Here is a 27,855-nt window from a genome sequence, read left to right on the forward strand (position 1 = left end):
GCACTTTTATCTATACAAAAATCTTTATTTTTGCTTTCAAGTGATTTCTTCAAACTTTTGGATGCAAAGCTTGAGGGAAATCTTCAAAGGTCCAGAGGATTAATGAAGGGTTCACGGAGTCACAAAACAACACTGTGGACGCCAGCTTACCTCTGCGGGGCCGATCTTCCGACGGCTCATGTTCTCACCGCTACCTTTACACTGGAAGCAAAGAAAAGGCCCTGCTTCATTTCATTCATATTTACAATTACAGCACTTGGTGTAATCATACTTGCTGTTTTATACATTAGAACAGGACAGTAATATTATACAGTGCGAGGTCAACATACAAAATGTTTCCTTGAACAAAAAGATTATCCTGGATATTAAATTCCTGAAAACAAAACCACCCAAGCCCGCAACAATCATTTTAAGTAGCACTGAGGCAGCTCAGCCCGATGTGAATTACGCTCCATTATTGCCTGACATCCTACTCAACCCCTGGTCAGGGATCCAAACTTGCTGCGATTATATGACTATAGGTGGAAAACCTGACGACAGTCTGACCACCAGTCTAGTCTCAAACGGAATCCTTTTAGATGCTTAACTGACAAACCTTCTAGCAACTCTTAATAATACAGAATCGTCTATCAGATTTGGGCTTCTCTGTATTTTTTATGTGCAACTGTCTATGCCTATGATGAAATCTTCTCCCGGTTTTCCTAAATTTGCCGTAGAGGACAGGCATGGCCCCAACAAGCCGGGTCTCGGGCTCAGCCTCAGGCTGCAACTCGCGCCGGGAGCCTTTGTCCAGCGGGACTGCTGATGTGGCAGCCTTCTGCCGCCACCCTACTGCATCCTCTGGGGACCCGGGTCCTTGACAGCCGTGGTGGACCGGGCCTCCTCAGTCCCTGTGAGGAGGGAGGCTGGCTGCGAGGTGCTGTTGCTGTGTCGGCCGAGCTCTGGGCTGTCAGTCCCTGCTGCCATGAGGCCACGGGCAGAGGGAGAGAGGACCTAGTTGTAGTCTCTGACAGACAAAGCAGCACCTTGTTCACGAGGTGTAGAAATAGGAAGTCTGCTCCCCCTCTCCCCCCACCAAGCATCAATGCTCCGATGTCAAGGAGGCTGGAAGAGCCCCTCAGGGCCTGGGCAGTGCCAGTCACAACACTTGGGTTTCCAGCCGTCGGACTTCCTTGACCACGAGATCAATGTTAATAATTGGGTTGAAGTACAGGGCCCAGTAAAATAAACAGTTGCACACAAACTGAGGAATGAGGGGCCAGAACATGGCCACGAAAAGCCCCTGTGTTGATACTTTCCAGAAATGGCTCCACATCCTCTGAGGCACGGTCCTGTGAAAAGAAGAGAAGCATCTGAGAGGCGGAATTGTGATGCTCTTTCTAATGATGACGCCAAAGTGCTCGGGCCCTGGGCCTTCTTCCCAAGTGGAGTCTGGCTATCCGTGCTGCAGAGACCTTGCTTCCTGACCCTGCTGCCCGAGGTGGGCCTCCTCCTGACCAACCGTCCTCAACTCCTAGGATGCGGCCTGCAGGTGGTGCCTGTTCCTGGTCCCCACGCGGGGTGAGGAACCCCCCACCCCAGCCCGGCCTGCTTCGTCACTGGGTCGCACCTGTATGGATTTAATATCCATACTTTCTCTGCGAGGCTCTGGGCCTTCAGAGTCCAGACTGTCTTCTTTACCAAAACGTGTGCAGCACCCAGCAGAGAGCCAGGGGCAGAGGAGGGGCTCAAGGAACTGTGCGCATGAATAAATCAACAGGAGATTCTTGTCAGGTTTTTGGAACTATTATAGGGCTGTTCCTGACTGACAAGGCCAAGAACTCTCTGAGTCATGGGATGTTTAAGGCTGTAAGGGTGCTGGTGTGGGGCTGTGTTACTTCCGCCTCTCCTGTAGCCGCCCCCTTTCTTCTGGAAACACTGTCTGAGTTTTCCTTCTTGGTGCCTCCTTCCCTTTTTCTTTTCCATATGGTCCTGGTGGAGCTGAAGGCAGCCTCTGGCTGGGGGGCAGGGTATGCCCCACAACTGTGTGATAGGTCTGGGTGGGCAGGGGCCCCAGGCGGCGCCAGAGCAAAGGAGTGGGAGCCCCGAGACTATAAGTGCTGTGGGGAAAGAAGTGTTCCCTCCACCAGGGTTGCTAAGCTGTTCAAATCTGTGCCTGGAGTGACCATGGGCCCCGTGTGAAGAGAGCTGCCTGAGGCCAAACAACAGAGCAAAGGGCAGGGCTGTGAGAGGGAGAGGGTCAGTCCTCATGACAGCATCTGGGTCTCTGGGTCCAGCCGTGCAGGAAGCCTTGGTGGGGCATTTCTCTTTTTGGGAAAGCCAGTTCGGGCTGATTTCTATCACATGCAACCAAGAGTCCTGACTGTGACTAGCTAGCCCAATGCTCTTATTTTACGCATTAATCCAGAGAAGTGATTACCATCATGATCAGTGGCCGAGCAGGATTAGAACTCATGCCTACAGGATTCCTCACCAGATCTCTTTATGCTCTACACAGTGCCCTTTCCGTAAAGCACCCTCTTCTCACTTACATATTCCTTAATACAATCCTTCATGCACACCCCCACCCCAAGAAGTACGGATGATACATGGAGAAACTCTTGAACAGTGAGCACCAAGAAAACTTCCCCGCCCCCAAACATGAGGACGGTTTCCTATTCGCTGCTCAAGCAGTGTTTCTAACGTGTTTTCACGTTTACCTACTACTTCAGAAAGGAACCTTCCACCACTTAGTAAGTCTTCTCAGTGTCTGCTGTTCCAGCCATCTCCAATGTAAAAACACACTTACTTCAGCTCACTTCTTGACCAGATCCTCCAAAAGGAGAATAATTCCAGAACCGAGAGTAACATGGCGTTGACAATGAGAAACCGTGACGTCCAGTAATGGACCTCCAGCCAGTCCCAAGCAAATTCAGCAATCAGCTGGTACGGAAGGAAGGAGTACTTGACAAGGAATTCTCTCCACTGTTTCCATGTGGGGTCTCGAAGATCCTTTAGAGTAACAGAAAAATAAGCACAAGAGGATGCAAAAAATTGTGAGGATTGACTTTTACAGAAAATATTGTGGTCCTCACGGTGAACTTTACATTTATTAAAATACCCACACATCCAACAACATAACATGAAATTCCCATCCATCAGCTCACCTTATAATATAACTAATATCACACTGGATAAATGTTACCAAAGAAGTTGAATAGAGATGCTTCTTATGTAATGGTGGAAACTCAGAAGTAAAAATCTAAGCATGAGTTATAAATAATGAGGTTGCAGTGAACTGAAATTAGACCAGTTTTTAAATTTCTTGCTCACTGCATGGGTGACTCAATTTTCTAAGTTTGACATCTTAGCCACATTGGAATGATAACAGATCATGGGAAAAATTAAACATACACCTTGAAAAAGTAATTCTGGGGAAGATAAAAAGCTCTAACTACAGATATTAACAAATAATTAACCAGAGCATTTAAACAACTCATGGAGGCATCCAGAAGGCTTACGGGAGCTCAGCAGGACTGTGTACAATGGGGCAGATACTAAATATTACAAGAAGAAAGTGAGCCTGATGAGCGGACAGGGGTTGTTGGGGCTTGTTAAAATGGAAAGGTAGGGAGGTCTCTGTGCTCCCAGTCCAGCAAGGGCAGGTAAGAGCAGGGAACTTGGTAATTAGGTAAACACCGTGCAAAGGGGCTCATCAGCAGGCTTTAAACTACATCCAAGGCTCAAGTCAGTTAGGCAGACACCTGACTGGAGTATTTTAAAAAGGGTCTTCAGAGATTTAGGAATTCTGTTTTAATAGTTATGGGTATGGATCGTATACAACAATTCCTATAACCATGTGACTTTTGATTTAAACAGATCAGAGAGACTGTCCTCAGAGCAGCAATGCAAAGGACATTACCTGAAATGACTGACCAACCAGACACAGAGAAATCACTAAGTGCGGTCCACCAACAATTCTGGAGGACTCCATGGGTCACACCGAAGACACAAAAGCCAAGGTGGGTAACTATCCCTGCCAGGGGCCTGTGGTCAGCTGATGTGACAACTCCCATCAGTAAGGTGGATGAGGCTTACTTTTCTGAGGCCACTGGGAGGGCTGCTAACCCTGCCCTGCGGCGGGACAAATAATCATCCTTTGGGGATCCTCTTAACAGACAGATGACCAAGCTGGAAGGCTCGCAGATCTAACCTTCGGGCAACCTAGACCTAGGCTATCTTCTTTTAGAAAAGCAATGCTGTTTTTCTCCCCCCTAAATATTTCAAGTCCAGAGGGTAGCCCCTCTTGCTGTGTGTGATGCAGGAAACAAAACCAGCTTCTGGAAGTGGGGAGGGGCTGCTTTATGTGCTCTTATAGGGTTTCGTCTTAAGGCTGGGTGCTGTTGGCTCTTCCATGACAGCTACAGTCCCATCTCCAATTCCAGACCACACCGAGGAGTAGCAGAATAATTCCATTCAAGGCCCTGTGCAGACCTACCAGAAGCCTTGTGATGATGTCCTCCCCGGAAGTGTCTTCTTGCAGAGGGCAGATGGTGTGGATGAAGGGTAGGAAGGTGTCCGTGTAGTCAAATAAGTAGAGGTACAGTAGACCGAGTCTCGGAGAGCTCTTGAGGGCATACAGCAGGAACAGCGACCTGCCTGGGTTCACAGCCTGCGCGGGACAAGGCGGGTATGGGGCTGAGTTACAATCATGGCGGCCAGCTCCCCACCTGTGCTCCTTCCACAGTCTCACGCCCTTCGCCATCAGCCTTTCGTGGGTGGTTTGCACAAACAATGAATGAATGAATGAATGGCAAGAAGAGTCCAAGTGATCAATATGTTGGGCTACATTTAATAAAGACCCACTCTTTCTCCATTGCTTTGTCAGGAGGGCTTGTGTGGAGCCGAGATGCATACTCCTATGCATGCCTAGTGGCTAGTAAAACCCAACCTTTTCGGAAAACAATTTTGTAAACTGTATCAAAGAGTCTTAAAAATGTTTAATTTAGGGGCACCTGGGTGGCTTGGTCGGTTAAGCATCTGACTCTTGGTTTCAGCTCCGGTCATGATCTCAGGGTAGTGAGATCAAGCCCTGTGTCGGGCTCCATGCTGGGCGTGGAGCCTGCTTAAGATTTTCTCTCTCCCTCTCTGCACCCCCCAACCCCGCTCACATGCATGCTCTCTCTCTCAAAAAAAAAAAAGTTTAATTTAACCAGTGTATGAGTGTGCACCACTTAAAATAAAAGTCATCACAAATACAGAAGGCTCTATGCACAAAATGTTTAGTGCTGCATTGTGCGTAACAGAGAAAGTGAAATCTGCGATGTAAATAATGAAGTTACAGTAGATGTTTTAGCACAGAGTTTGTACAGCTACTGAAAAGTGAATGTGTGCAGTTTTGGGTAATGCCCATGTTACACTGTTAGGTGAAACAAGATTCAAAGACATGTAGCAATTTGATCTCTCCACTGTTGGCCTCATAGAGGCCAGGCCTCCTTCGCATCTGCTCCTAGAGGAGCACCTGGCTCACGGCAGATGTGTTTGTGGAATGAACACACAAACAAAAAGACCACTTAAATTCTGCACAGAAAACCGTCTGGAAGAAAATAGAGAAAATGCAGCATAAACCATGTCTGACTTTCAGGTGGGACTGTGGGCGATTTATTTTTATCACTGTGGTAAATTTTGCTATGAAGAATGTGTATTTATATTTTTCCTGATTATAAAAGTAATTTCCAAGTGATTCAGTTTACCTTGACACTACTAAGCATCAAATAAAATGGGCAAAAGGTATGAATGGCTACTTCACCAAAGAAGATATAATTAAGGATGGCAAATAAGCATATAAACAATCCTCAGTATCATTAGTTTTTAGAGAAACGTAAGTTGGACAAGTCCGTAAGCACTATACACTTATTTGAATGGAAAGGGGGGGAGCAGGGCTCAACAAAGGGGCAGGAGGCAGATCTGGGGAGTGATGGATATGTTCACTAGCTTGATTATGATGATGGTTTCATAGGTGTGTGCTGTATGTCAAAATTTATCAAACTAATGAATAAAAAAAGGAGATGTGGTATACACACACACACACACACACACACACACACACACATACACAATGGGATAATATTCAGCCATAAAAAAAGAATGAAAGCTTGCCATTTGCAGTGACATGGATGGAGCTAGAGGGTATTATGCTAAATGAACTAAGTCAGAGAAAGACAAATACTGTAAGATTTCACTTATATGTGGAAGTTAAGAAACGGACTGAGGGACGCCTGGGTTTCAGCTCAAGTCATGATCTCGAGCCCCACATTGGGCTCCATGCTCAGTGGGGAGTCTGCTTGCTATTCTCCCTCTCTCTCCCTCTGCCCCCCCCACCTTGTGCTCTATTAAAAAAAATGAAGAAATGAGAGAATTATAGTATCACCATTTTGCAAGTAAAGAATCAATGATCATGGTGGCTGCTATCGTCAGAAAGAAACAATTAGATATCATGACCCTCTTGATGGAAGAAAACACCACCACCTATGAAGTAGTCTTGTCAAACACCTAAACCAATCCAAGCTTCTAGATTTAACTACTGGATTATGGGATATGCAGGAGACAGCAGAACCTGTCAGGTGACACCACAGAGAGACAATCAGCCAAATTCAAGATGTGGGAAAACTACAGGCAAAACTATCTGGTTTCATTAACAAATAAATGCAGGGTAACAAAAAAGAGGGAGGGAGAATCCACACACTACAAGAGACTTGAGAGACACAATAACCACAGGTAGACCTTGTTTGGAACAAATGAACTGAAAGAAAAAAAGATGTAGCACATTTGAATACTGACAAGTTATTTGGTATCAGGGAATTTAGTTTTGTTTTTAAATTTTTTAAAAAAGATTTTATTTATTTATTTGAGAGAGAACAAGTTGGGGGGAGGGGCAGAGGAAGAGGGAGAAGCAGGCTCCCCGCTGAGCTGGGGGCCCCAGACATGGGGCTCGATCCCAGGACTCTGGGATCATGACCTGAGGTAAGGCAGATGCTTAACCCACTGAGCCACCCAGGCACTCCTAGTTTTGTTTTTAAAAAAAGAGTCTTTACTTTTTAGAGATTCACAATGAAATATTTACTTATGAAAAAAAAGGTATCTTAGATTTTCAAAACAGTCAGGCGTGGGACTAGGTGGGGGGATCCCTGAAATAAACATGACCATAAGTTGCTGTAGCTGGTAAGGGTACTTAGCAGTTCTGTACTGTTACCCTGCTTTCATGTTTGAAATTTTCCAAAGTAAATACCTCTGCATCCTAACGTAGGTGGGAAATAGACATGGGAGTAATTCATCATTCAAAAATGTTTCCTAAACTGTTTTTTTTTTAATTATCCCCCTTTAAGGAGCCTTTGAAAAACATTTTTTCCCTCATAATCCTGCCTCCCCATGAAATGGGAATACCACAGATATACTACACATCTGTTTATGTACTGTGGTCTTTTGGAGGGGGACACAAATCACAAACTAAGACTTTTTTTATTCTTTACCCCCCACCAATCAATCACCTTGGGGCCAATACTGTTCTTGTTGAATATGCAAGATCTAAAGGAGCACTGGTCCCAGAAAGAAAGTCTGAATATGGCCAGCCACATCATGGTTAGTACAAGAGAAAGGGAGATGAGCAGGTTACCTACTTGTGGGGCTGGTGTCAGTGGGAGTACTGAACCGGTGTGAGCGCTTGGCTGCTTCCTATCAGAAGAGGAAGAAAAGCCACCACCTGGTGGAGTGGTTATGATGATAGCACTTCAGCGGGCGGCTGTTTCTTTCATGTCTAATGAGAATAGGAATTGCACCCGGACACTAGGGCTGGAAGAATCTTATCACACACGTTTGGACCTTTCAGCTAATTCGTGAATTGTCAAATGGCCATGCTTGAGGAGGGGCTGGCAGTTTAGAAGACCTGAAGGAGCCAACTGATAAGATTCCGCCTGGGTTCAGAACTGGTTCCTGTTTGTTCTGGTTAATCTTAAGATTACTTTCAAGTATTTCAAATAGAGGGTTAGCAATAACCCAAAAAACAACAAACCTTCTACCTAAGGACCTTCATGCCCAGTCTCCAAAAATTCTGAAACGAGTGTTTTTTTAGTTTTAAAATAATATGTGTACATAGTCAACACAATGTTTTCCAAATGGCACAAAAATGTATTGACAAAATTCTCCCTTCTGTCCAAGTCTCAATCCCTAGATGAAAACATTAACAGTTTGTGTACCCTTCCACAAATATTCCATGCATATGCAAACATACAGATACATACAAATGCATCTTTTTCCCAATGTGCTTTTCTTTATTTGCAGTTAACAGGACAACTTTGGGCATCCTTCCTTACTGGCACACCAAGTCACCACCTCCTACCTTCTTCTGTAATGGTTATATGTACAGGTGCACCCTCTTTACTGAACCTGTCCTCATGATGGGCACTTTGCTTGTTTTCCACGTGCTGCTATTACCAACGATGCTGCTGGGAGCATCTCACTGAATGACGTTTGGGGACTCAAAGCTCAGTTCTCACCGTGACTCTATGAAGTCACTTATCAAGGAGGAGATGGGCACACGGGGCCCTGGAGGAGCAGGTCAAGGACCGCAGCCGCCCTGCCCTTGATCCCCAGACCAGGCTGCCTGTACTTTGAGCCCAAGGAAGGGAAATTGCAGGTCACAGGGTTGGGGCAGTTTAAATTTTAATAGTTATTGATAGACTGCTCTCCACGGAGCCTGCACCATGTTTAGGATCCAAAGAACATGTGAGTGTGTCTTTCCTCCGATTAGGATGCTCTTATCCTTGACAAGACCAGAGAGGAGAAAATGATGCCATCTGCTTACTTCGTTTTGCACTTCTTTAATTATGAGTGAGCGTTTTTCCCCATGGACTTATGGGTCATTTGTAATTATTTTTCTCCAAGCTGTCTTTTTTAGGATCTAAGTTGGTATATATTCCAGATACCTTATAATAAAAACTATTGGTTTCACAGTACAGCATTTGCTAAATCTTATCTGTGGTGCAGTCACGGTGAAGAATAATTTATCTTCAACTCATAAAGTTGGAGCTGTGTATCGCCTGTGAGCTAGCAATCCCGTTCCTCAGTATATACCATCAAGCATAAGAGCGTCCAAAGAATTTCCACGGCAGCACTGTTTCTAGTAGCAAAACTGGAAAGAATCCCAGGGTTCACTGACAGAACAAGGCCTCAACCAGCATGTGCTCGAAAGAGAAAATTAGTGAACTGGAGCCAGAGAGGTAAAAGCTACTTGCAGAAGGACATGTGCCCCTACCGTGGAGGTTACGGACCCATGCAACAGCGCTCCTAGTGCCTGCATCCGCACACCCCGATACAAGTAGGGAAACACGCCCGATAAAGAGCCCCAGCTCTGCAGCAGGCACATGGTACCTCTAGAGAGGGTGGGGAGCTGGGGGCTTCAGTGGTGTCTGTGATGTTTTCCTCAGCTGTGGGCAGGCAGATGACAGAGAGGCTATTCTCTATACTTTTCTTAACTTAAAAAAAATGAAGAGTTCACCTTATATTCCCAGAGATTTTGGGGGGGCTTCACACCTAGGGCTTTGACACGCTCCAGTTCCAGAAGGATGGCTCTTCTGTGGCTGCTGTTTTCTATGGTATATGGAGCCCTTGAAAATTCTTCCTCTGTCAGGGTTAAAAGCAACCTGTCGGGGAGGGGGAGCAGCAGGAGGAGATTTCTTTTGAGATTATATACTGGAGGCAAACTCTCCACAGTCAGGCTTGCTTCCTGTCAGCACAAACACGTTAGGCTTGAGTAAGGTAAGATACTTAGTATACGACATAGCAGTAGTAACAGCAAACCACTAAATGCCTAGTGACTCTCTGAAACACTTTCATGAGTCATCACTGATCCATTTAACAATTCTGCCCAGTAGGTGGCATGATGGCCATTCTGTGGCTAAAAAATGGCTTGGAGGAATAAAGTGGCTCAGCCAAGGCACAGCCTCTCACATATTGCTCTATTTTTCAAAATGTGTATATATATATATGTGTGTGTGTGTGTGTGTGTGTATATGTGTGTATATATATATGTGTATTTATATATACACATATATATATACATAAAATTGGAAAGAAATCCAATAAAACGTTATGATTTTAAGAGTAGCTGTTTGGGGGTAGTAATTTAAGAAAAATGATTGCAGATCCCTCATCTGATCCCTTTCATCAGAAAACATGACTCCACCTCAACAATCATTCATTGTTAAAAACACCCTGATGCAGGAGCAGCCGAGAGCCCGACAGGCACACAACCGCTGGTGGAGGGATGGAGGCTGATGTCCTTATGTGGGGAATTTGGAAATTTATCAAAGTTGTAAAGGTTTATGACCTTTGACCCAAAAACTCCAGTTCTAGGAATCTGTCTTCTGGAAGGAAGGCAATTATGCAAAGATGTATTAGGTAGGTAGAGAAAAAAAAATTTTTTTTAACCACAATTTGGGAGAGATGCTAATTCCTACAATAAACAGACGATTCGAGTGGGAGCATTTGGCTTTCCCAAAGGAGGGTCAAGCGCTGAAAGCCCACTTCCAGGGGGCAGTGAATGGACGGCCGTCCGGGACAAGCGGATTGTGGCTGCTCTCGGCACTGCATGGTGTACTAAGTACTATCCCTCCACAGTCCCTCCGGGGAAGGAAAGACTCCAATAAGGATGGACAGTGCTCTGGAAGGGAGGAAGGGGATACGCTGATGGGCAGAAGCAGGCCTCCCCTGAGCCTGGTAATTCGATTCGGGACTTCCTCATACCAGGGCATTTGCTACAACACTGTGTGGAATTGCCTGGAACAGGAAAGAGGAAACAACCCAGATTTGTTCTGGTAGAGATGAAATAGACTCCAGTATATACACATATGTGCATATATACATACACATATATAAACAGGTCTGGTTAGTATAATTGTATTTTCAGTTTAATCAAATAAATAATATACATTTATGTGTATCTCTGTATGAACATGGAAAAAAAATCTGGAAAGAATTCCAGAAAGATGACCATGGTGGTTTTCCCTGAAGAGTAGAATTATGAGGGTATTTCACTTCCAATACCCTATAGTTCTACAGTATTATTTTTAAATAACTAGTAAATACCAGCTTCTTTTATCATCAAGCAACACACAAAATGTCAATAACATAAAATGATTCAGCTGCTTTGGAAAAACAGTTCGGCAGCTCCTCAAAAAGCTAAACATAAGGAGTTACTTTATGACCCAGCAATCCCACTCCAAGAGAGTACTGAAAATGCAGGTCTGCGCAAAAACCCGTATACCGAGGATCACGGCGGCACTGTTCGTAACAGCCCCTGGACGGAGGCAACCCAAATGTCCATCAATGGAAGGATGGCTACATAAAATGTGGTTTAGCCACAAACTGGAATATTACTCAGCCATAAAAATACATGAGGCACCCACACCTGCGACAACTTGGATGAACCTTGAAAGTATTCTGCCAGACCCCAAAGGTCACGAATATTGTCTGCTTCCATTTACACGACATAGTCTAAATAGGCAAGACGGCAAGAACGGTGGTTGCCGGCAGATGAGGGAGGGGCTTATGAGGACCGATGGCAAAAGGGTAAGAGCTTTCTTCTTGGGGTGATGAAAATGTTCTAAAACTAGATGGGGATGATGGCTACACACATCTGTGAATATGATGAACACCATGGGTTGTACACTTTAAATAGCTGAATCCTAAGAGTATGTGGATTATATCTCAATAAAGCAGCTTAAAAAAATGTCAGAAGATCTTGCTTCTCACCTTCCATTTACTCTTTCCGCTAAAAACCTGTCTCTGTAGAGAGAGGCCCAAGGGCCCAGCTGCTCCAGCCAGAGGACAACTTCTTCTGCTGTCCACTTGGCCACAGCCTTATGGACCAGGAGGTCGTGCTCAGATTCCCTGCTGCTCCAGTGATACACGAGCAGGACCACCTGGGGAAGAGGGAGAGCCCTTAACACATAGAAAGGTCAGAGACGCCAGCTTTTCCATCTGTGAGCGTGGGACAGGGAAGGGAAGAGAAGAGGCTGAGCATGAAGGGAAGGAGGCCACTCCAGTACAAGGAAGCAAAGCAACACCACTGCCAGAGAGCCAGGGAGCAGAACTCTCGGGGTGCTCCTCTCACTGCTGGGGGTGAGGCCATGAGGGAACAGGGACAGGAACAGGACTCAGCGCAGAGCATCTGGCTGCACTGCACCCTTGGTCCCAACATCTTGGCTGACATAATGGACTTATCATGTGCCTTTTTTGCTGGAAAATGTGTAACCTTTAAATTGTTGTAGCATGGAACTGAAAAGGAAATAGTTTCTCCATGGGATGTTTGTAAAGTGCTACTACACTCGAGGCTGGACTATCAAGGCAGACATGGTCTTGAATTCCAGTTCTAACACCTTCCTGCATTGGTCTCCTCACTCTAAAATGGGAACAACAGGGGCGCCTGGGTAGCTCAGTCGTTAAGTGTCTGCCTTCGGCTCAGGACGTGATCCCAGCTTCCTGGGATCGAGCCCCACATCAGGCTCCTCCGCTGGGAGCCTGCTTCTTCCTCTCCCACTCCCCCTACTTGTGTTCCCTCTCTCACTGGCTCTCTGTCAAATAAATAAAATCTTTATAAATAAATAAATAAACAAACAAACAAACAAATAAATAAATAAAATGGGAACAACAGGGGCGCCTGGCTGGTTCAATCAGGAAAGCATGCGACTCTTGATCTCTGGGTTGTGAGTTCGAGCCCCATGCCAGGCCTCCAGCTTACGTTAAAAATAACGATAATAATAATAAAAAGAAATAAACAGATAAAATGAGAGTAATAACGGTGGCTATTGCAGAGGTTATGAAGAGCATGAAATGGAATAAAGCTAACAATAACCGGGCTCTGACTATGACGTTGACTACTTGAGTACGCAGCATCCCCGAAGAATCACACAACCCAGCAGATCTCCATGCATGAGGTGATCATCGCATGCAGGTATGCCATCAATTTCAACAGAATTAACTTCAGGGGAAACTGTGCGGGGAGGGGGCAGAGAAACACAGTGATAAACTTACGGCCACACCAGTTAAAGCGGTGAGCACTCCGGAAAAGAATCCCCCACCTCTCTGCGGATTCACTCGGCCTGTGTTTGGAGCTAAAGGAATCTGATCATTCCCATATTTCTGAAAGGCTGCAAGGCTCTGGACTATGTCATTATTCTGCTGAATGTCTTCAAATCGCATTCTAATGGCATCAGGAAATAATTTTTCAATGGCATCCCTATGGAGAATAGAAAAAAAAATCACAAGACAGTTGTTTGCCTAAATATACTTATCATGTTTAAAGGCTAAAATCAAACTAACAATCCATATTTAATAATATACAAGCACTTTATAAGAATGGACAAGAAGGCTGGTTATGGCCCTGATGGTAACAGCAAAAAATGAGAAACAACTTACATGTCCAGAGTTAGAGCCACAGTCAAATAAAACATGGTCTATTCACACAGTGGAATGCTACATGGTTTTAAAAATGAATTTACTGGGTATCACTTGTATCTAGATAGATAAATTTAAGACATACATATCATTGAATGAAAACAGTAAAATGTAAAACCATACAGATAGTACACCATGATGTGAGGAAATATTTGCATTTCCTATTGGCACACATGTGTATAAAAGTATTTTTAAAAATCTGAAGGAAATCATAACTGAAATGACTCAGGAAAAAACGAAGGAAGGAAGGATGGCAAGATGGGGAAGGAGAGGTCGAAGGGGTTTTTAACTTTATCAGTAATTATTCTAATTTTTAAAAAAGAATATAAACAAGTAAAGGTATCTATGTATTGCTTATGTTATTAAAAATTAATTCATAAAAAAGAAAACAGGTCGAGTTGAGTAGTAAGAGGAAGACCATTAGGTCCTCCTACTGGTCTCTATTTTCAATTACACACAATCAGAGAATCTTCTTTCAATTTAAGATCAACCTTCAGGTAAACCAGGCTGACAGGTGAAAGCAAAGTGTTTGTAAATATATCTCATACGAGAAAGAGAATATTAGGTTAATGTTTTCATGGAACTTTCTGGTACTCTGTTGGTATCAAGAAGCCAACAGAAGAAAAGCAAGGATTTTAGCCTCAAAGACCTCACAAGTACATTATAAATATTATGGACAGAAGCAGAAAAGAACCTACTATCTGAAAGGTCTTACCATTTGTTTTATGAGACTATGCCTGAGAAACTACCTCTATTGATATGAAAACTGGAACAGAGTTTAGTCAAAGATGAAGAAAATCAGCACAGAATTGTGCAGTCATACCACTTTCTCTATCAGACCCAGGGTGTCCTCGGTGGATACGGATCAATAAAGTGTTATATGACAAAGGATAATAAGCAATAACCGATAATCAGAGTTTCTTTTTCTCCTTTGTGATAAACAATCACAAACAGATCACGGTCACCTGTGAGGAGGGGCGTCAGGATCTGCAGTCCTTGAGCTCCCTGACTCACACGCCAGCAGATCTAGAATGATCACGGCGAAGGAGGGGGTGCTCTGCGCCTCTGGCCCTCTCAAACATGGCTGCTCCCATGAAGACAGGCACACTGTGCCAGCTGTATGGGCTACCGATAAGGACTGAGCATTACCTGAGGAGAATATTGACTTTGGGGAAACCTTCCCATTTTTCTCTGCATTCCGGACACTCTGTTTTCTTTGAAGAGGCCCACCATAAAGCTAGGCAGTGCCGGCAGAAGCTGTGCCCACAGTTCAAGGTGGTGGGGTTAACCAGGATGTCGTAACAGCAGTGGCAAGAAAATTCACTAATGGAAATCTGAGGGCTGGTGCTCTGGAGAGGGTCACCCTTCTCGTGGGTCATCGTGTTCGGATTGTTCTGCGGAGACTCCTCCATCTTAGCAAATTCTGGGATGCACAGGCACAGAAAACTTCAGACTTATGAAGCTGTGGCAAAGCATCATTAAATCTAGAAGAAAAAGACAACAACAGAACTCGGACAAATAGTTTAGCAGGTGTTTGAGATTACTGCCATTCTATTAAAGCCGACTTTTAAATGTGACCAATTTAATGTCTAAAAATTCACAGTCCCTAAACCAAATAAACCTCGCTGAATTTCTTCCTGCTCTGTCATACTTCTGAAAATTAGGTGAAGCAAAACAATGTAATGGAAAGCTTGATGGACTTGGGGGTGGTGGAGAATTCTAGATCCTTCTCTTTCACTAATGTAATTCCTCTGGCCTCAGTTTTCCCAATTCAATTTCTCAAGTCTTTTCGTGTATATGATTTTAAAAAACAAAACAAAACAAAACAGCGTTTTGGGCCAGTAAAATGTCTGAAGTTGGTAGTAACAGATGTAGTTCATGTAAATAATGCCTTTTTTATCCAAACAAATCTGCCTTCTCGTTAGGTAATTATTTATTTCATAAACATATGATTGCAGAGGCTCCCATAGGAATAGTACCAAAAAGTGAGTGAAACCTTGTTTTCTGAGGTGCCTTGTGCCAGATCAACTCCACTGGGGCTCAATATACCCTTTCCCCCAAATCGATCCAAACACATGTCATGCCCTCTGGATTTGGCCAATTTGGTGCCACAGAAACATGCTAATGTTGCTAATAAGCAAACGGCAAAGGACCATACTTTTCTTGTTCCTATCTGGGTTTTAGGAGATTGCTTTATGGAGAGACAGTATGGTGCAGAACACAATGGAGTCAGAATCCTAGCTCTTCGATCATGCTCCGTGACTACGCATAAGTTACTTGAGCTCTATGAGCCCTGTGTTCTCGATTGTGTAATGGTGGTTAACAGAAACCTTCAAGGCTTCTTGAGACGATGAGAGACATTGAAAGTAAAGTGCCAAGGATGGTATATGGTGTAAACAGGGGCTAAAGAAATGATGATTCACACTATCCCTGGCATTACCACAGTGGAAGCGCTGGCGGGTCAGGGTGTCTTCACCTCGCTATTGTGAAGACAAAGGAAGTCACCCACTCTTCATCACCCACAGTGGTCATGCAGACAGGGCTCAAGTTTTTACACGTTCCGGTTACAGTGGTTGAGAAACAGGCTCCAGGGCTGGGCTGCCCGGGGTCTTACTCTATCTCTGCCACTCGCTAGCTGTGGGGACTGGATGTTTTGGAGACTCAGCTTCCTCACTGAGGCAGTGGGGGTGGTAAAAGCATTTACCCTCACTGGGAAGGTGTAAGAATTAAACAAGAGAATGCAATGAAGTGCCTCGTAGAGAGTCTGGTATGTGGCAAGTAAACCATATACGGTAGCAGTCTACCTCCTTTACAAATACAGTCATGAGAATTGTATCACCTTTTATTATGATGATGATGATGATGATGATGTATTTGAGACAGAAAGAGAAAGAGAGAGAAACCCCAGCAGATTCCCTACTAAGGAAGCCTGATATGGTGCTGGATCAAAAGACCCTGAGATCATGACCTGAGCTGAAACCCAGAGCCTGATGCTCAACTGACTGAGCCACCGGGGGCCTGGGATTGCATCACCTTTTACACAGAGCACTTACCTACTTACATAGAGCATTATATTGAAAGCAAATCTGGGGGCACCTAGGTAGCTCAGTCGGTTGAGCAACTGACTCTTGGTTTCTGCTCAGGTTGTGATCTCAGGTCGTGAGACTGAACCCAGTGACAGCTGGTGCTCAGGGCAGAGTCTGCTTAAGATTCTTTCCCTCTCCCTTTCCCTCCTCTACTTCCCGCCCCTGCCTAAATAAATAAATAAATAAATAAATAAATAAATAAAATCTTAAAAAAAAAAAAGCAAATCTATAAGCAAAGACTAATAGAAAATACAATGAAGTATTTGTAGTGGGTGTGAGTATGTTGGGTAGGGGGAGGGCTGTGATTCTTTTGGTTTTGGTTTTCTGTATTTATCAGGTTGTTCTTAATGAAAATGTATAATGTTATAATAATTGTAAAAATATATATGAAATTGTAAAAAAAAGCAAAAACATTATATTCCTTTTGGCTCAATACCAGCAGGGGATTTTCAACTCAAAGAATAAACACAACTGAATTTTGAACTCAGCGTTAAAGTGGAATAGAGATTCCTCATCAGTACTAAAAAGATAATTAGGCAAAGATAAATATAAAGTTAAAAGATTAAATATCAGATATAAAATTTTAAAACATAATAATTAAATTAATATAGTTATTCACAACAGAGGGGAGCAACCTTCTGTAGAGGCCTAAATTGTTCTTTTTTGGGGTGCCTGGCTGGCTCAGTCAATGGAGCAGGCGACTCATGATCTCGGGGTTGTGAGTTGGAGCCCCACGCTGGGTGTAGAGGTTACTTAAAAATAAAATTTTAGAAAAACAAACAATTGTTTTTTCTGGAAGAGCTCAAATAAATATTTTCTTAATGAAAACTACATCATTTCTGATAATCAATCATATTTGTTTATTATTTGTATGTTTAGGAGCATTAAAAAAAATCCTAAGTGCTTTCCTTTGGGCAGTCTCTTCAAATTGCTAAGGGAGATCTTATACAGGTTTTAAGAAAAAGGAATCATTTTGATAAAGTAATTCCCTTATCTGGCTAATGCTGATTAAACAACTGCCATGGGGAGAGCATTATCCTAAGAAATATTAATTGAACCACTGCTATTTATTTATTTGCTTATTATTATTTAAACATTTTATTTATTTATTTGAGAAGGAGAAAGAGCGCTTGTACACCAGCGGGGAGGGGAAGAGGAGAGGGATAAGCAGTCTCCCTGCTGAGCAGGAAGCCCCACCTGAGGCTCCATCCCAGGACCCTGGGATCATGACCTGAGCCAAAGGCAGATGCCTAATCCACTGAGCCACCCTGGTGCCCTGAACCATTGCTATTTATTGAGCATGTCCTATGAGCTGGGCATTGGGGAGGCCCTTTAGGTATATTTAGGATCTCATCTGGATTTGGTGTCAGAGGAAAGACCCCGAGGTTTCCAGTGAGGGCTGGGCAGAGAGTCAGAAAAGAGGGGCCTGACTTGGGCACTGCGGTCAGCGTTTTCATGGGGATCAGCGAGTGACCCAGAGCTACAGGTCTGATACGGCGGTCTTGTGTGCCTAGTTAATGACAGGTGGGCCAATGGGAACTCATAAAGGTTTCAGGGGCAATCAGATCAGCAAAGCTGCGCTTGAGGATGATAAATGCCCTCAGGAAGGAGGGCCAGACTAGGAAGACTTAGAAGTAAAATGTAGGGGCACCTGGGTGGCACAGCAGTTAAGCGTCTGCCTTCGGCTCAGGGTGTGATCCCGGCGTTACGGGATCGAGCCCCACATCAGGCTCTTCCACTATGAGCCTGCTTTTTTCTCTCCCACTCCCCCTGCTTGTGTTCCCTCTCTCGCTGACTGTCTCTATCTCTGTCGAATAAATAAATAAAATCTTAAAAAAAAAAAAGAAGTAAAATGTAGATCACTTCTGGGACGAAGGCGACAAAAAAACGAAAACAGCAGAGGAATGAAAGGTGATGAAGAAAGGGATCAATGTATCTGAGAGACATTAAGAAAATAATTTATGGGCTCCAGTGACTAGAGAGAAAGAATGATCAAAGATGCTGCCTCGGTGTCAGAGCCAGAGAAGAAGAAAGGTACTTGCGGTGGAAATGGGTTACTGTGAGCACATGGGGCCAACCTTAGAAAGAAGTGGAACTTCAGAAAACTTAAGTTTGAGGTGATGATAAGACTTCCAGGTAGAAATGTCCAATGAGCAGCTAGAGATACAAAACTGTAGTTGGGAGTTAAGAATGAGGCCAAGTGTATGCATTTCAGAGTCATTTGCAGAGAAATGACAATATGTATTGAAATTCATTTCTTACCAATTAGCCTTTTATTTATTTTTTTAAAAGATTTTATTTATCTGAGAGAGGGAGAGAGACAGTACGAGCATGAGCGGGGGGCCAGGAGCAGAGGGAGAGGGAGAAGCAGACTCTCCGCTGAGCAAGAAGCCCGACATAGGGCTTGATTCCAGGACTTCGAGATCATGACCCGAGCCAAAGGCAGACACTTAACCGACTGAGCCACCCAGGTGCCCCTCACCAATTAGCCTTTGAAAACTAGAAGGTAAAAGCTGTTCCTTACCTTACCATCTCTTAAAGTTTATTTCTCATGACAGGAAACAAACCACGTATTGCATCTACAATGAAAAGCTGAAGTGGCCACTAACTTTGCCTTAAAATTGTCTTTAACAAACTAGAAACTGCATAGACTTTGATTACATCTTAGGAACGCTGCTCGTTTCAGGTTACCCTAAATTCAAAGTGTGAAAGCTAACATAGAAAGAATACACATCTAAACCAAAGTCGGTTATCTTTTGCTATTTCTGTCTGTCTGCTTTTGGGTTATTTCCATGAGGGAAAGCAGCGCTTTCAGAGGAAGAAGGTACCTCTTAAGTGATAAAATGTAGCTCAGACACTGAAGTTCCAAGCTGTGGGTCAACACACCCTCCTGCACTGGCAATGATTAAAGGCCTCTTTGAGAAAGCCAGTGTTCTTGAGGATGTTTATAGATGTTCTCTATAAACTTGGCCCACAGCAGGAGCTGTGAGAGGATTTTGCTGGCTCTTTCCGAGTTCCTTCACAAGTAAGCATTAGAATGTCCCTGTGGCCTACTGTCTTCTTTCCCTGTCTCCAAGGCTCCAGAGAGGACTAGGGGAGGAGATTCATTCCATTCTCTACCCCCTGTGCCATCTTCACAGGGATACACTTTCGTTTAAGCATCACATGAAATGACAAGTGTTAATTACCTAGTTCAAAACTGAGGGCTAAGAATGCCGGAGTTTGGAAAAGTCTGCAAAAACCGCAAACAGAGACAAGTTTAAAATGACAAGATGAACACCACAGAAGTGAAGAATACAGCAAACCTCTGGGGACTGCGTCACTCTGAAGAGCTGTGGTTTCTGGATACAAATTGGGGTCTTCAACTGATGTCTGCAGAGGCACGTCAAGAGGTCTGCGCATGCTCTGAGATTACATGCCAGGCTTGTGTTTGTGCATAAGACTGTATAACGTGAGCACTTGCCTGAAGGAAATCTACAGTTTTTATTAGGTTCTCAAAGAGGATCAAGACCCAAATAAAGTTAAAAACTACTGTTTATCCACCAGGATAAAGAATTTTTATTTTATTTTTTTCATTTTTAGAGATTTTATTTATTTGTGAGAGAGAGAGAGCAAGCGAGAGCGTGCACACTCATGCAGTGGAAAGCAACAGAGAGGCAGGGAGAGGGAAATGGAGAGAATCCCAAGCAGACTCCCTGCTGAGTGTTGAAGCCCCACTCAGGGCTCCATCTCATGATCCTGAGATCATGACCTGAGCCGAAACCAAGAGTCAGAGGTTTAACTGACTGAGCCACCCAGAAGCCCCAGGATAAAGACATATTTTTTTAAAAGATTTTATCTATTTATTTATTTGAGAGAGACAGAGCACGAGCAGAGGGAGAGGGAGAAGCAGACTCTCCACTTAGCAGGGAGCCTGATGTGGGGCTCGATCCCAGGACCCTGAGATCATGACCTGAATTGAAGGCAGACACTTAACCGACTGAGCCATCTAGGCGCTCCATTAAAGATTTATTATTTTAGAGAGAGAGAGAGAGAGAGAGAGAGAAGGAGGGAGGGAGGGAGAGAGGAAGAGAGTACAAGCAGGAGAGGGAGAGGGAGAGCCTCTCAAGCAGGTTCTCTGCTGAGCGCAGAGCCTGAAGCAGGGCTTAATCTCACAACCCTGAGATCACGACCTGAGCTGAAATCGAGTTGGACACATAACCAACTGAGCCACCCAGGTGCCCCCAGGATAAAGACTTCTTAAATGTTCTACAGCCCCCTGCTTCCTAGAGTGGTTATAATGAAGCCAGGTGAGCGTTTCCAAGGGGATGCGGTATTACTGCCAGGAGCTTCCACACTCTCTGTCCTGGAAGTCTCCACACAGGGAGCCACCACTCCACTTTGGTGACATGTGGCCTTTGGATAGGCTTTCACATGGTGCTGCTCTTTCTCCCTCTCTCCCTGACCCTCTCTTTCTTCCTCCTCTCTCCCTTCTCTTGAATTTAGTGCCGGGGATAAAAAAAAATCTGATTTCACATAAAAATCCAGACTCCTGGCTTCTGTTGAAAAACGTCAGAAGACCTGACAAGACTGGGATGTCATATGGAGCGACAAGAATCAGCTGGAGCTGAGAAACTCAGCAGCTGCACCCTTCAGATAGGGCAGGTCCGCTCTGGTTCGCTAGTCCTCACCCACCTGTTTTCCTCATTTCTGTTTCCTGCCTGACCTTGGGCATATCTGGGTGAATATGTGTTTTCATGACCTCTCCCAGAGCTGATGCCTTTAGAGTCTCCTGATGAGCGTATGAGGTTTCTAGGTTAACTGGTCTTAGGCTAGCAAGCTTCAGGAGTTCGATCAGCTTACAGTTTTCCTGTTTCCTGACGTGCAGGCAGGTTTCTTACCATCACTGCTGAGAAAGTGCCTCTGAGGTCTTCCACAAAGTTTTCTAAATGACTGCTTCTATTCTGTTTTACACTCAGAGGCCAGATACCCCCGTTCAGTAGATTCCACATGCGAAAGGCTCTGGCTGAATCTGAGGGCAAGTCTAAAAACGCTAAGTTGGCTTTATTCTCCTCATATTCCCAGAGATCGGGGTCAAAATGAATGAAGTGAGAGTTTGTGGGCTCTTCTATGTATCAAATATTTAGGACAGGCCTTTAAGACACCTGCTTTAATATTTTGGAGTTATTTACTTCCTGGTTCTGAGAAACAGTGTAATTTTTTTTTTCTGATAATAGCTAACGTTTATTGGCACCATGTAACAATGATGTCTACACCTCGGTTCTAAAATCAGAAGACAGGTTCTGAGTCCCAGCTTCACTAGGAGCCATGAGACTGTGGGAAAATTAGTCATTCTCTCTAAGTCTCCCATTAGCATATGTAAGGAATGGGGTCACCACAGCAGACCTCACAGAGCTGTCATGAGCACTAAGGAGATACATGTAAGCACCAGCACACTGGAAGTGTTCAGTAAATGTGGTCTCTTCTTCCACGTCCAGATGTGTGACACTCCCAAACCGTGTAAGTGAGGAATCTCGAAAGTTGTTCTTATGCTCATGCCATATAATCAACAACTTGTTCTGACATCTCAGCAATGTAACTTTTAAAGCACCTGGAAAGATATTACTTCCTGAGGAAAATATCATCTCTAAAATTTCAGCATCAAGAAATGGCATAAAGCTTTAGAAAACATGAATATGTAAAATATGACACGAACAAACTGTATAGTTGGCCTTTTTTTTTTTTAAGATTTTATTTATTTATTTGACAGAGAGAGAGACAGGCAGCGAGAGAGGCAACACAAGCAGGGGGAGTGGGAGAGGAAGAAGCAGGCTCCCAGCAGAGAAGCCTGATGTGGGGCTCGATCCCAGGACTCTGGGATCACGCCCTGAGCCGAAGGCAGTTGCTTAACGGCTGAGCCACTCAGGCGCCCCTAGTTGGCCTTTTCTAAAATGCTCATGGGTTTGGTCTGTTGGCACAACTGATAGGAAACACTGATCACAGTCTGATGAATTGGGCAATTCCAAGATCTCTATCGCTCTAACCTTTTGTTTCCCCAAAGAAATACCTAACTGACATGCTATAGTTATTTGAAAAATCTATGAAGGAAGAAAAAGGGCTGGGATACATACAATCTCCCTATTATTCTGGGTGATTAAAGAACCTGCAGGGAACTTGGCTACTGCTCCCGTGGAAGGAAAATTGTTTGACTTGGTCAAGAACTCATCTGTGGATTCATCTAGAGGGCTACTCTCTAGAAGGAGGTGGTAGCACTGCTGTCACCTGTTCGATTCCTTAGTCGCCCCAAAGGCAATTAAGACAGTAATCTGCATTGAGTTTATCAAAGAATAATGCATTAATTCTGAGTTTAAGTGGACAATTTGTATTCCTTACCTTATAAAGACTTTGTGTAATGATTGTTAACTCTTTAGAAGTCATAATCTTCAAAATGCTTTGTTCAGAGATACATAATTACAGTTATATACACAAAACGTTAATTGTGACGATAGTACATACCTACTGTTTTAGGACTAATCCTTTGGAGGGCTAATTTATTGGAATTCCAGCCTGAAAATATGATCTCAATCACTCCTTAGCAAACATGTTTCGCTGCAAGAATACAAACATTTTGGGGTGCCTGGGTGGCTCAGTCATTGGGCGTCTGCCTTCGGCTCAGGGCATGATCCCGGCGTTATGGGATCGAGCCCCACATCAGGCTCCTCTGCTGGGAGCCTGCTTCTTCCTCTCCCACTCCCCCTGCTTGTGTTCCCTCTCTCGCTGGCTGTCTCTCTCTCTCTCAAATAAATAAATAAAATCTTTAAAAAATAAGAATACAAACATTTTGGCTTTATATGGGCCTTTAATTAGGCTATTTATTTCTTTTTATTATATATTACATGACAACAAAGAATAATGACAATTGCTAATATTTACTGAGTCCTTATAATGTGAAAGGTAATCCTATGAGATAATTATTATTCTCATCTCCATTTTACAGATGAGAAAATGGGAGGCCTCATTAATATAGGGCAGAACCAGGTATTGAATCATGGTCTGAGTTAAAGCCTGACCTCACATTATTTCAGCGAGGTAATCAGTAATAGCTAATGGTTCAAAGGACTAATTTGCTCCTTTATGCTGCTACTATGAAGTTGAGAAGTCCAAACTGGAGGAAATAACTGGGATATGACAACACTGTGTTTTGGAACATGAACTCCAGCTTGTGGCTGTTAGGGTGAGCGTGGGGTTCCATGAGATAAATAAGCAGAAACAGTCACAAAAGAAATAGGGGTGAGGGGGCTCCTGGCTGGCTCAGTTGGAAGAGTATGTAACTTTTTTTTTTTTTTTAAAGATTTTATTTATTTATTTGACAGAGAGAGGCAGCGAGAGAGGGAACACAGGCAGGGGGAGTGGGAGAGGGAGAAGCAGGCTTCCTGCTGAGCAGGGAGCCCCATGCGGCTGATTCCAGAACGCTTGGGATCATGACCTAAGCCAAAGGCAGACACTTAACGACTGAGCCACTCAGGCGCCCCAGAGCATGTAACTCTTGATCTCAGGGTCATGAGGTCCAGCCCCACGTTGGGTGTAGAGATTGCTTAAATAAATAAACAAACTTAAAAAAAAAAAAGAAAAAAGAAACAGGGGCGCCTATTTTTGGCACCACATGTCTACTTCTGGGGACACCACTATAAACACTGGTAGAATACTACAGACATTTTAAATGTCCAAAGAGTGACTGTCCACATCTAGTGACTATGAAGTAAAAAGAAATGTGCCCAAATGTAAGCAAGGCAAGGGTCAAAACGGCAATAAAAAGAGAATATTATGTGCATTTCTTGTAGGTGGCAAAAATGGGCTTTCATTAATACAAGGGAAACATTTCCAGGCTCTTACCATATCAACTCTTGTCCAAATAGACAGATTTTCTTTTTGGAAGGAGTCAGAAATTACTAGGGCAAAGGTAGCTAACTAGCTCACAGGAGGTTAACTTGCTGCCTGAACTCCGAGGCCGCATGATTTACTGCTCCTGAGTGGTGCTGGGCAAGAGAAGAACACACTAGACAGGTGTCCTGGCTCTCTGTGAGACTGTCCGCTTTCGTTTCTGTTACGTGGCATATACTTAACGACCTGTCCTGTGTTCAATGCGGTAGATGTCCAATAACTTGTGATAAAAAACTGGTTAGTAAGCATACTTCAATTATCAGTTTGAGTAGTCTTTCCCTCTCCAATCAAATCTTGAGCTGCTTGAGATCAGGTATCAAGCCACAGAATTCTATCATCCTTCCTGAAGTAGCTGGCACAAAGATGGGTTCTGGATATTTGTTGATGAAAATCAAATCAACATGTATCTGACCCCCTATGGTAGTAATTTCTTTAGAACATCCGAAAGAATCACCTGGAAGTTTGGTGAATCTGAATAAGGGTATCTGAGGGAGAGGCCCAGGCACGTATATTTTAAACAAGTATCTTAGGAGATTCTTATGCACACAGAAGTTTGGGGACTAGAGAGCTGTTACATACTAATAAACAAATGTATAAACCTAAATATACGTTTCAAACAAGGTATGGGTAAGGTGTGAGCAAAATAAAGTTTAACATTTCCAATCTCATTTCCTCTTCTCTCCAATCCCTCCTCTGTCCAATGCCTGAATCATCCTCCCGGAGCAAAATTCTAATCAAACATTTCCTTTGCTCAAAACCTTCTTGACCATAAGAAATTAAAGCTCATAGTTGTAAGCCTGTCATTTAAGAATCTTTATGGCCTGCTAACAAAGCAACACAACTTTTTTCCCCCCCTAAAGTAGGCTACACCCCAATGGTCGGGCTTGAATTCATGATCCTGAGATCAAAAGTCCCATGCTGTATGGACTGAGCCAGCCAGGAGCCCCAACGCAACTTTTTAATAAGAGCACAAAGTTTGGAGGCAGAACGACTGATTTCAAATTCCAGCTCCACCAATTCATAGTGTGACCTCAGGCAAGTCACTTAATTTCTGTGCCTCAGTTTCCTCATCCATAAAATGGGGATATTAATACTACATGACTGATACGGGTGTTGATAGGATTAAATGATACGCACTGCACTTAGAATAGTAACCAGCACATAAGTGCAACATAAATGTTAGCTATTACTATTACGATGATTATATCCTACTACTCATCTAGTCACAGAGGACACTTTTGCCCCATCTCTTAATTTCTGCTCTTGGGCATTTTTCCATATCACACTGTTCCTGTCATCTGTAATGCAGCTCCACATCACGACTGGGTCAAAAGTGTTCAACTGACAAGATCCAAATCTCCTGTCACTTGAAAGTCTTTAATGACTAACTCTCCTCACACCCAAATTAATCTTTCCTGCCTCTGTGCATTAATATAACATTTATTTGTGTGTTTCTTCATCTCCCAGACTGTAATTTTTCCTGGAGAGGCTTGTATACTTAAAACAGTATGTGCTTAGGAAAAGAGAGATGTGGGTTCCAAACAGGTCACATTTATTCTCCCCGAGCCTCTTATTTCCCATTCATAAGTTCAAGATAATAATATCTACTTTGAAGGAGGTTTAAACGACAAACTCTATCCATAGGTCCTCAAAGAGTCTACTGAATAATTAGACTTATTAATAGTTGCACTTACAGAGTGCCAGCTATGTTAGTAGCGTCAGCGCCGAGCACTAGAGCAGACAATTTTCCAACACGTTTGTGGAGACAGGCAGCGAAACGCAGAACACTTCAGGCGACCCAGACCGGCTGTTTACAAAACAGCCCTGACAAGAACAAACCAAACCACCTAACTGGGCACGTGCACTCAGCGCCGGCTCTGGGGTGTGCCCAGAGAAGAGAGTAAAGCTTCCTCCTATTGGCTTTTCCGAGGGTGACATCGAGACCACCCCCCAAAGGACCGACCAATGGGCTTTAGCGGGGAGGACCCAACAGCGACAGCTGAGGGCATGACAGCGTCTGGGCTCTTTCTCTTCTCCACCAAAGTTGGGGGGTAGCCGCCCTGGGCACTGACAGGGCCTCCTCCTGCCCCGCCCAAGAGCCTCAGTTGGACACAACCTGATTCTCATCTACCCTTTTTTCTTTTTTCTTTTAAAGAAAACTCCCTTTTGCACAAGTTCCCATTAGGAGCCGTGAGCACGGAATCACAAGGGCTGGGTTCTCGACCAACCCCAGTGCGACTTCTGGGGTTTCACTGTCCCTTTTGTGCTCGTCCGTTACCCTATTTTATAACCGGAGCAATCGTTTAGCTTTGGGGCAGGAACTGCCTCGCCAATCAGACTCGAGGCTCAGTCTATCAGGAGCCTGCTGATTTCGGGACGCGCAGCCACAGGCTGCGGCAGGGGCTCCTGCCTGGGGCTCCTGCGGGGCGAGCGTCCCTTCGTCCCCCCTCCAAGGTGCCTGGAAGCGATACCCCCTCCCTCCTGCCCCAGGGAGGTCCTGGAGCGGCTGGCTCTGACACTGACGCCCTCGGGGACGCAGACGAGGCCCAGCTACCCGCCGTGCCGACGTGGGGCTCTCGGGAAGGGACGGGGGAAGTTGGCCACCCAGGGGTCCGCGCCCCGTGGCCGGGACCGCGGCTGCTCAGGACCCGGGCCTGGGTGAGGAGCCCCGCGCAGCTTCTTTGACCGGTCCCCCACAGCCGTTCTCCACACGCCGCCCCGAAATCGAGCCCGGGCCCCACCCCCCATTTCCTCCCCCGCCACTCTGGGGCTTACCACTCGGCTCCCTCCGGGCCCACTCGGCCGCCGGCCGCCTCCCGGACCCCCGCGGAAGCTGTGGAGAAGGCGGCCACTTCACTTCCGGAAATAGCCTAGGACTGACTGCGGAGAAGCGTGCCCCGGGCCCGCGACCATAGAGGAGAAACCGCACTCTTCTCCCAACCCTCTCAACCCCGCGACCTCCCTGCTGCCTAGAGCGGCGACTTCCCGGCCGAGGTCTTTGGCGCATGCGTGCCACCTCAGGTCCCCGCCCTTTACTCTCCAGGGACAGACCCAGGGCCCTAGCGTTACGCCCTGAGGGTGAGGCGGGTGTCTGGGTCAGGTCGTCTCGGGAGACTTTTTGTGTGCCTGGAGGAAACAGCTTTACCCAGAAATTAAATATTATAAGACCGCACTGTAGTCCCCATAATTTTTTTGCCTTCGTATTTTATGCAGAAAAATCCCAGGACCTTGGCTGAAGTTCTATTTGCAGTATTAACCAGAATTAAAATGACTTTATCACCATGTTTTTCTCCCAATGTCTTGGTTCGTTGAGAATTCATGCTGATTATCTGTTTTAAACCGCTGGCCTGGAGGTTGA

At 44.6% G+C, this 27,855-nt stretch overlaps 1 protein-coding gene across 3 annotated transcripts; it reads right to left on the reverse strand.

Moving 5' to 3' along the window:
* On the reverse strand, positions 1-27,610 carry BFAR (bifunctional apoptosis regulator). Of its 3 annotated transcripts, none has more exons than XM_008696918.2 (8): positions 27,273-27,610; positions 14,641-14,975; positions 13,069-13,273; positions 11,788-11,957; positions 9,533-9,677; positions 4,478-4,651; positions 2,789-2,991; positions 1-1,331 (listed from the first exon to the last, which is right to left on the reverse strand). In XM_008696918.2, the coding sequence occupies exons 2-8, from the start codon at positions 14,901-14,903 to the stop codon at positions 1,139-1,141; spliced, it is 1,353 nt and encodes a 450-aa protein (XP_008695140.1). In that variant the 5' UTR covers positions 14,904-14,975; positions 27,273-27,610; the 3' UTR covers positions 1-1,138. The 3 variants fall into 3 exon arrangements, with proteins under 3 accessions (XP_008695140.1, XP_008695142.1, XP_040491238.1); XM_008696920.2 differs by lacking the exon at positions 27,273-27,610 and adding an exon at positions 26,192-26,337; XM_040635304.1 differs by lacking the exon at positions 27,273-27,610 and adding an exon at positions 19,766-20,337.
* Positions 27,611-27,855: the final 245 nt, after the last annotated feature.

Source organism: Ursus maritimus, unplaced genomic scaffold (assembly GCF_017311325.1).
Source record: "Ursus maritimus isolate PB19 unplaced genomic scaffold, ASM1731132v1 scaffold_2, whole genome shotgun sequence".
Classification (NCBI taxonomy): domain Eukaryota; kingdom Metazoa; phylum Chordata; class Mammalia; order Carnivora; family Ursidae; genus Ursus; species Ursus maritimus.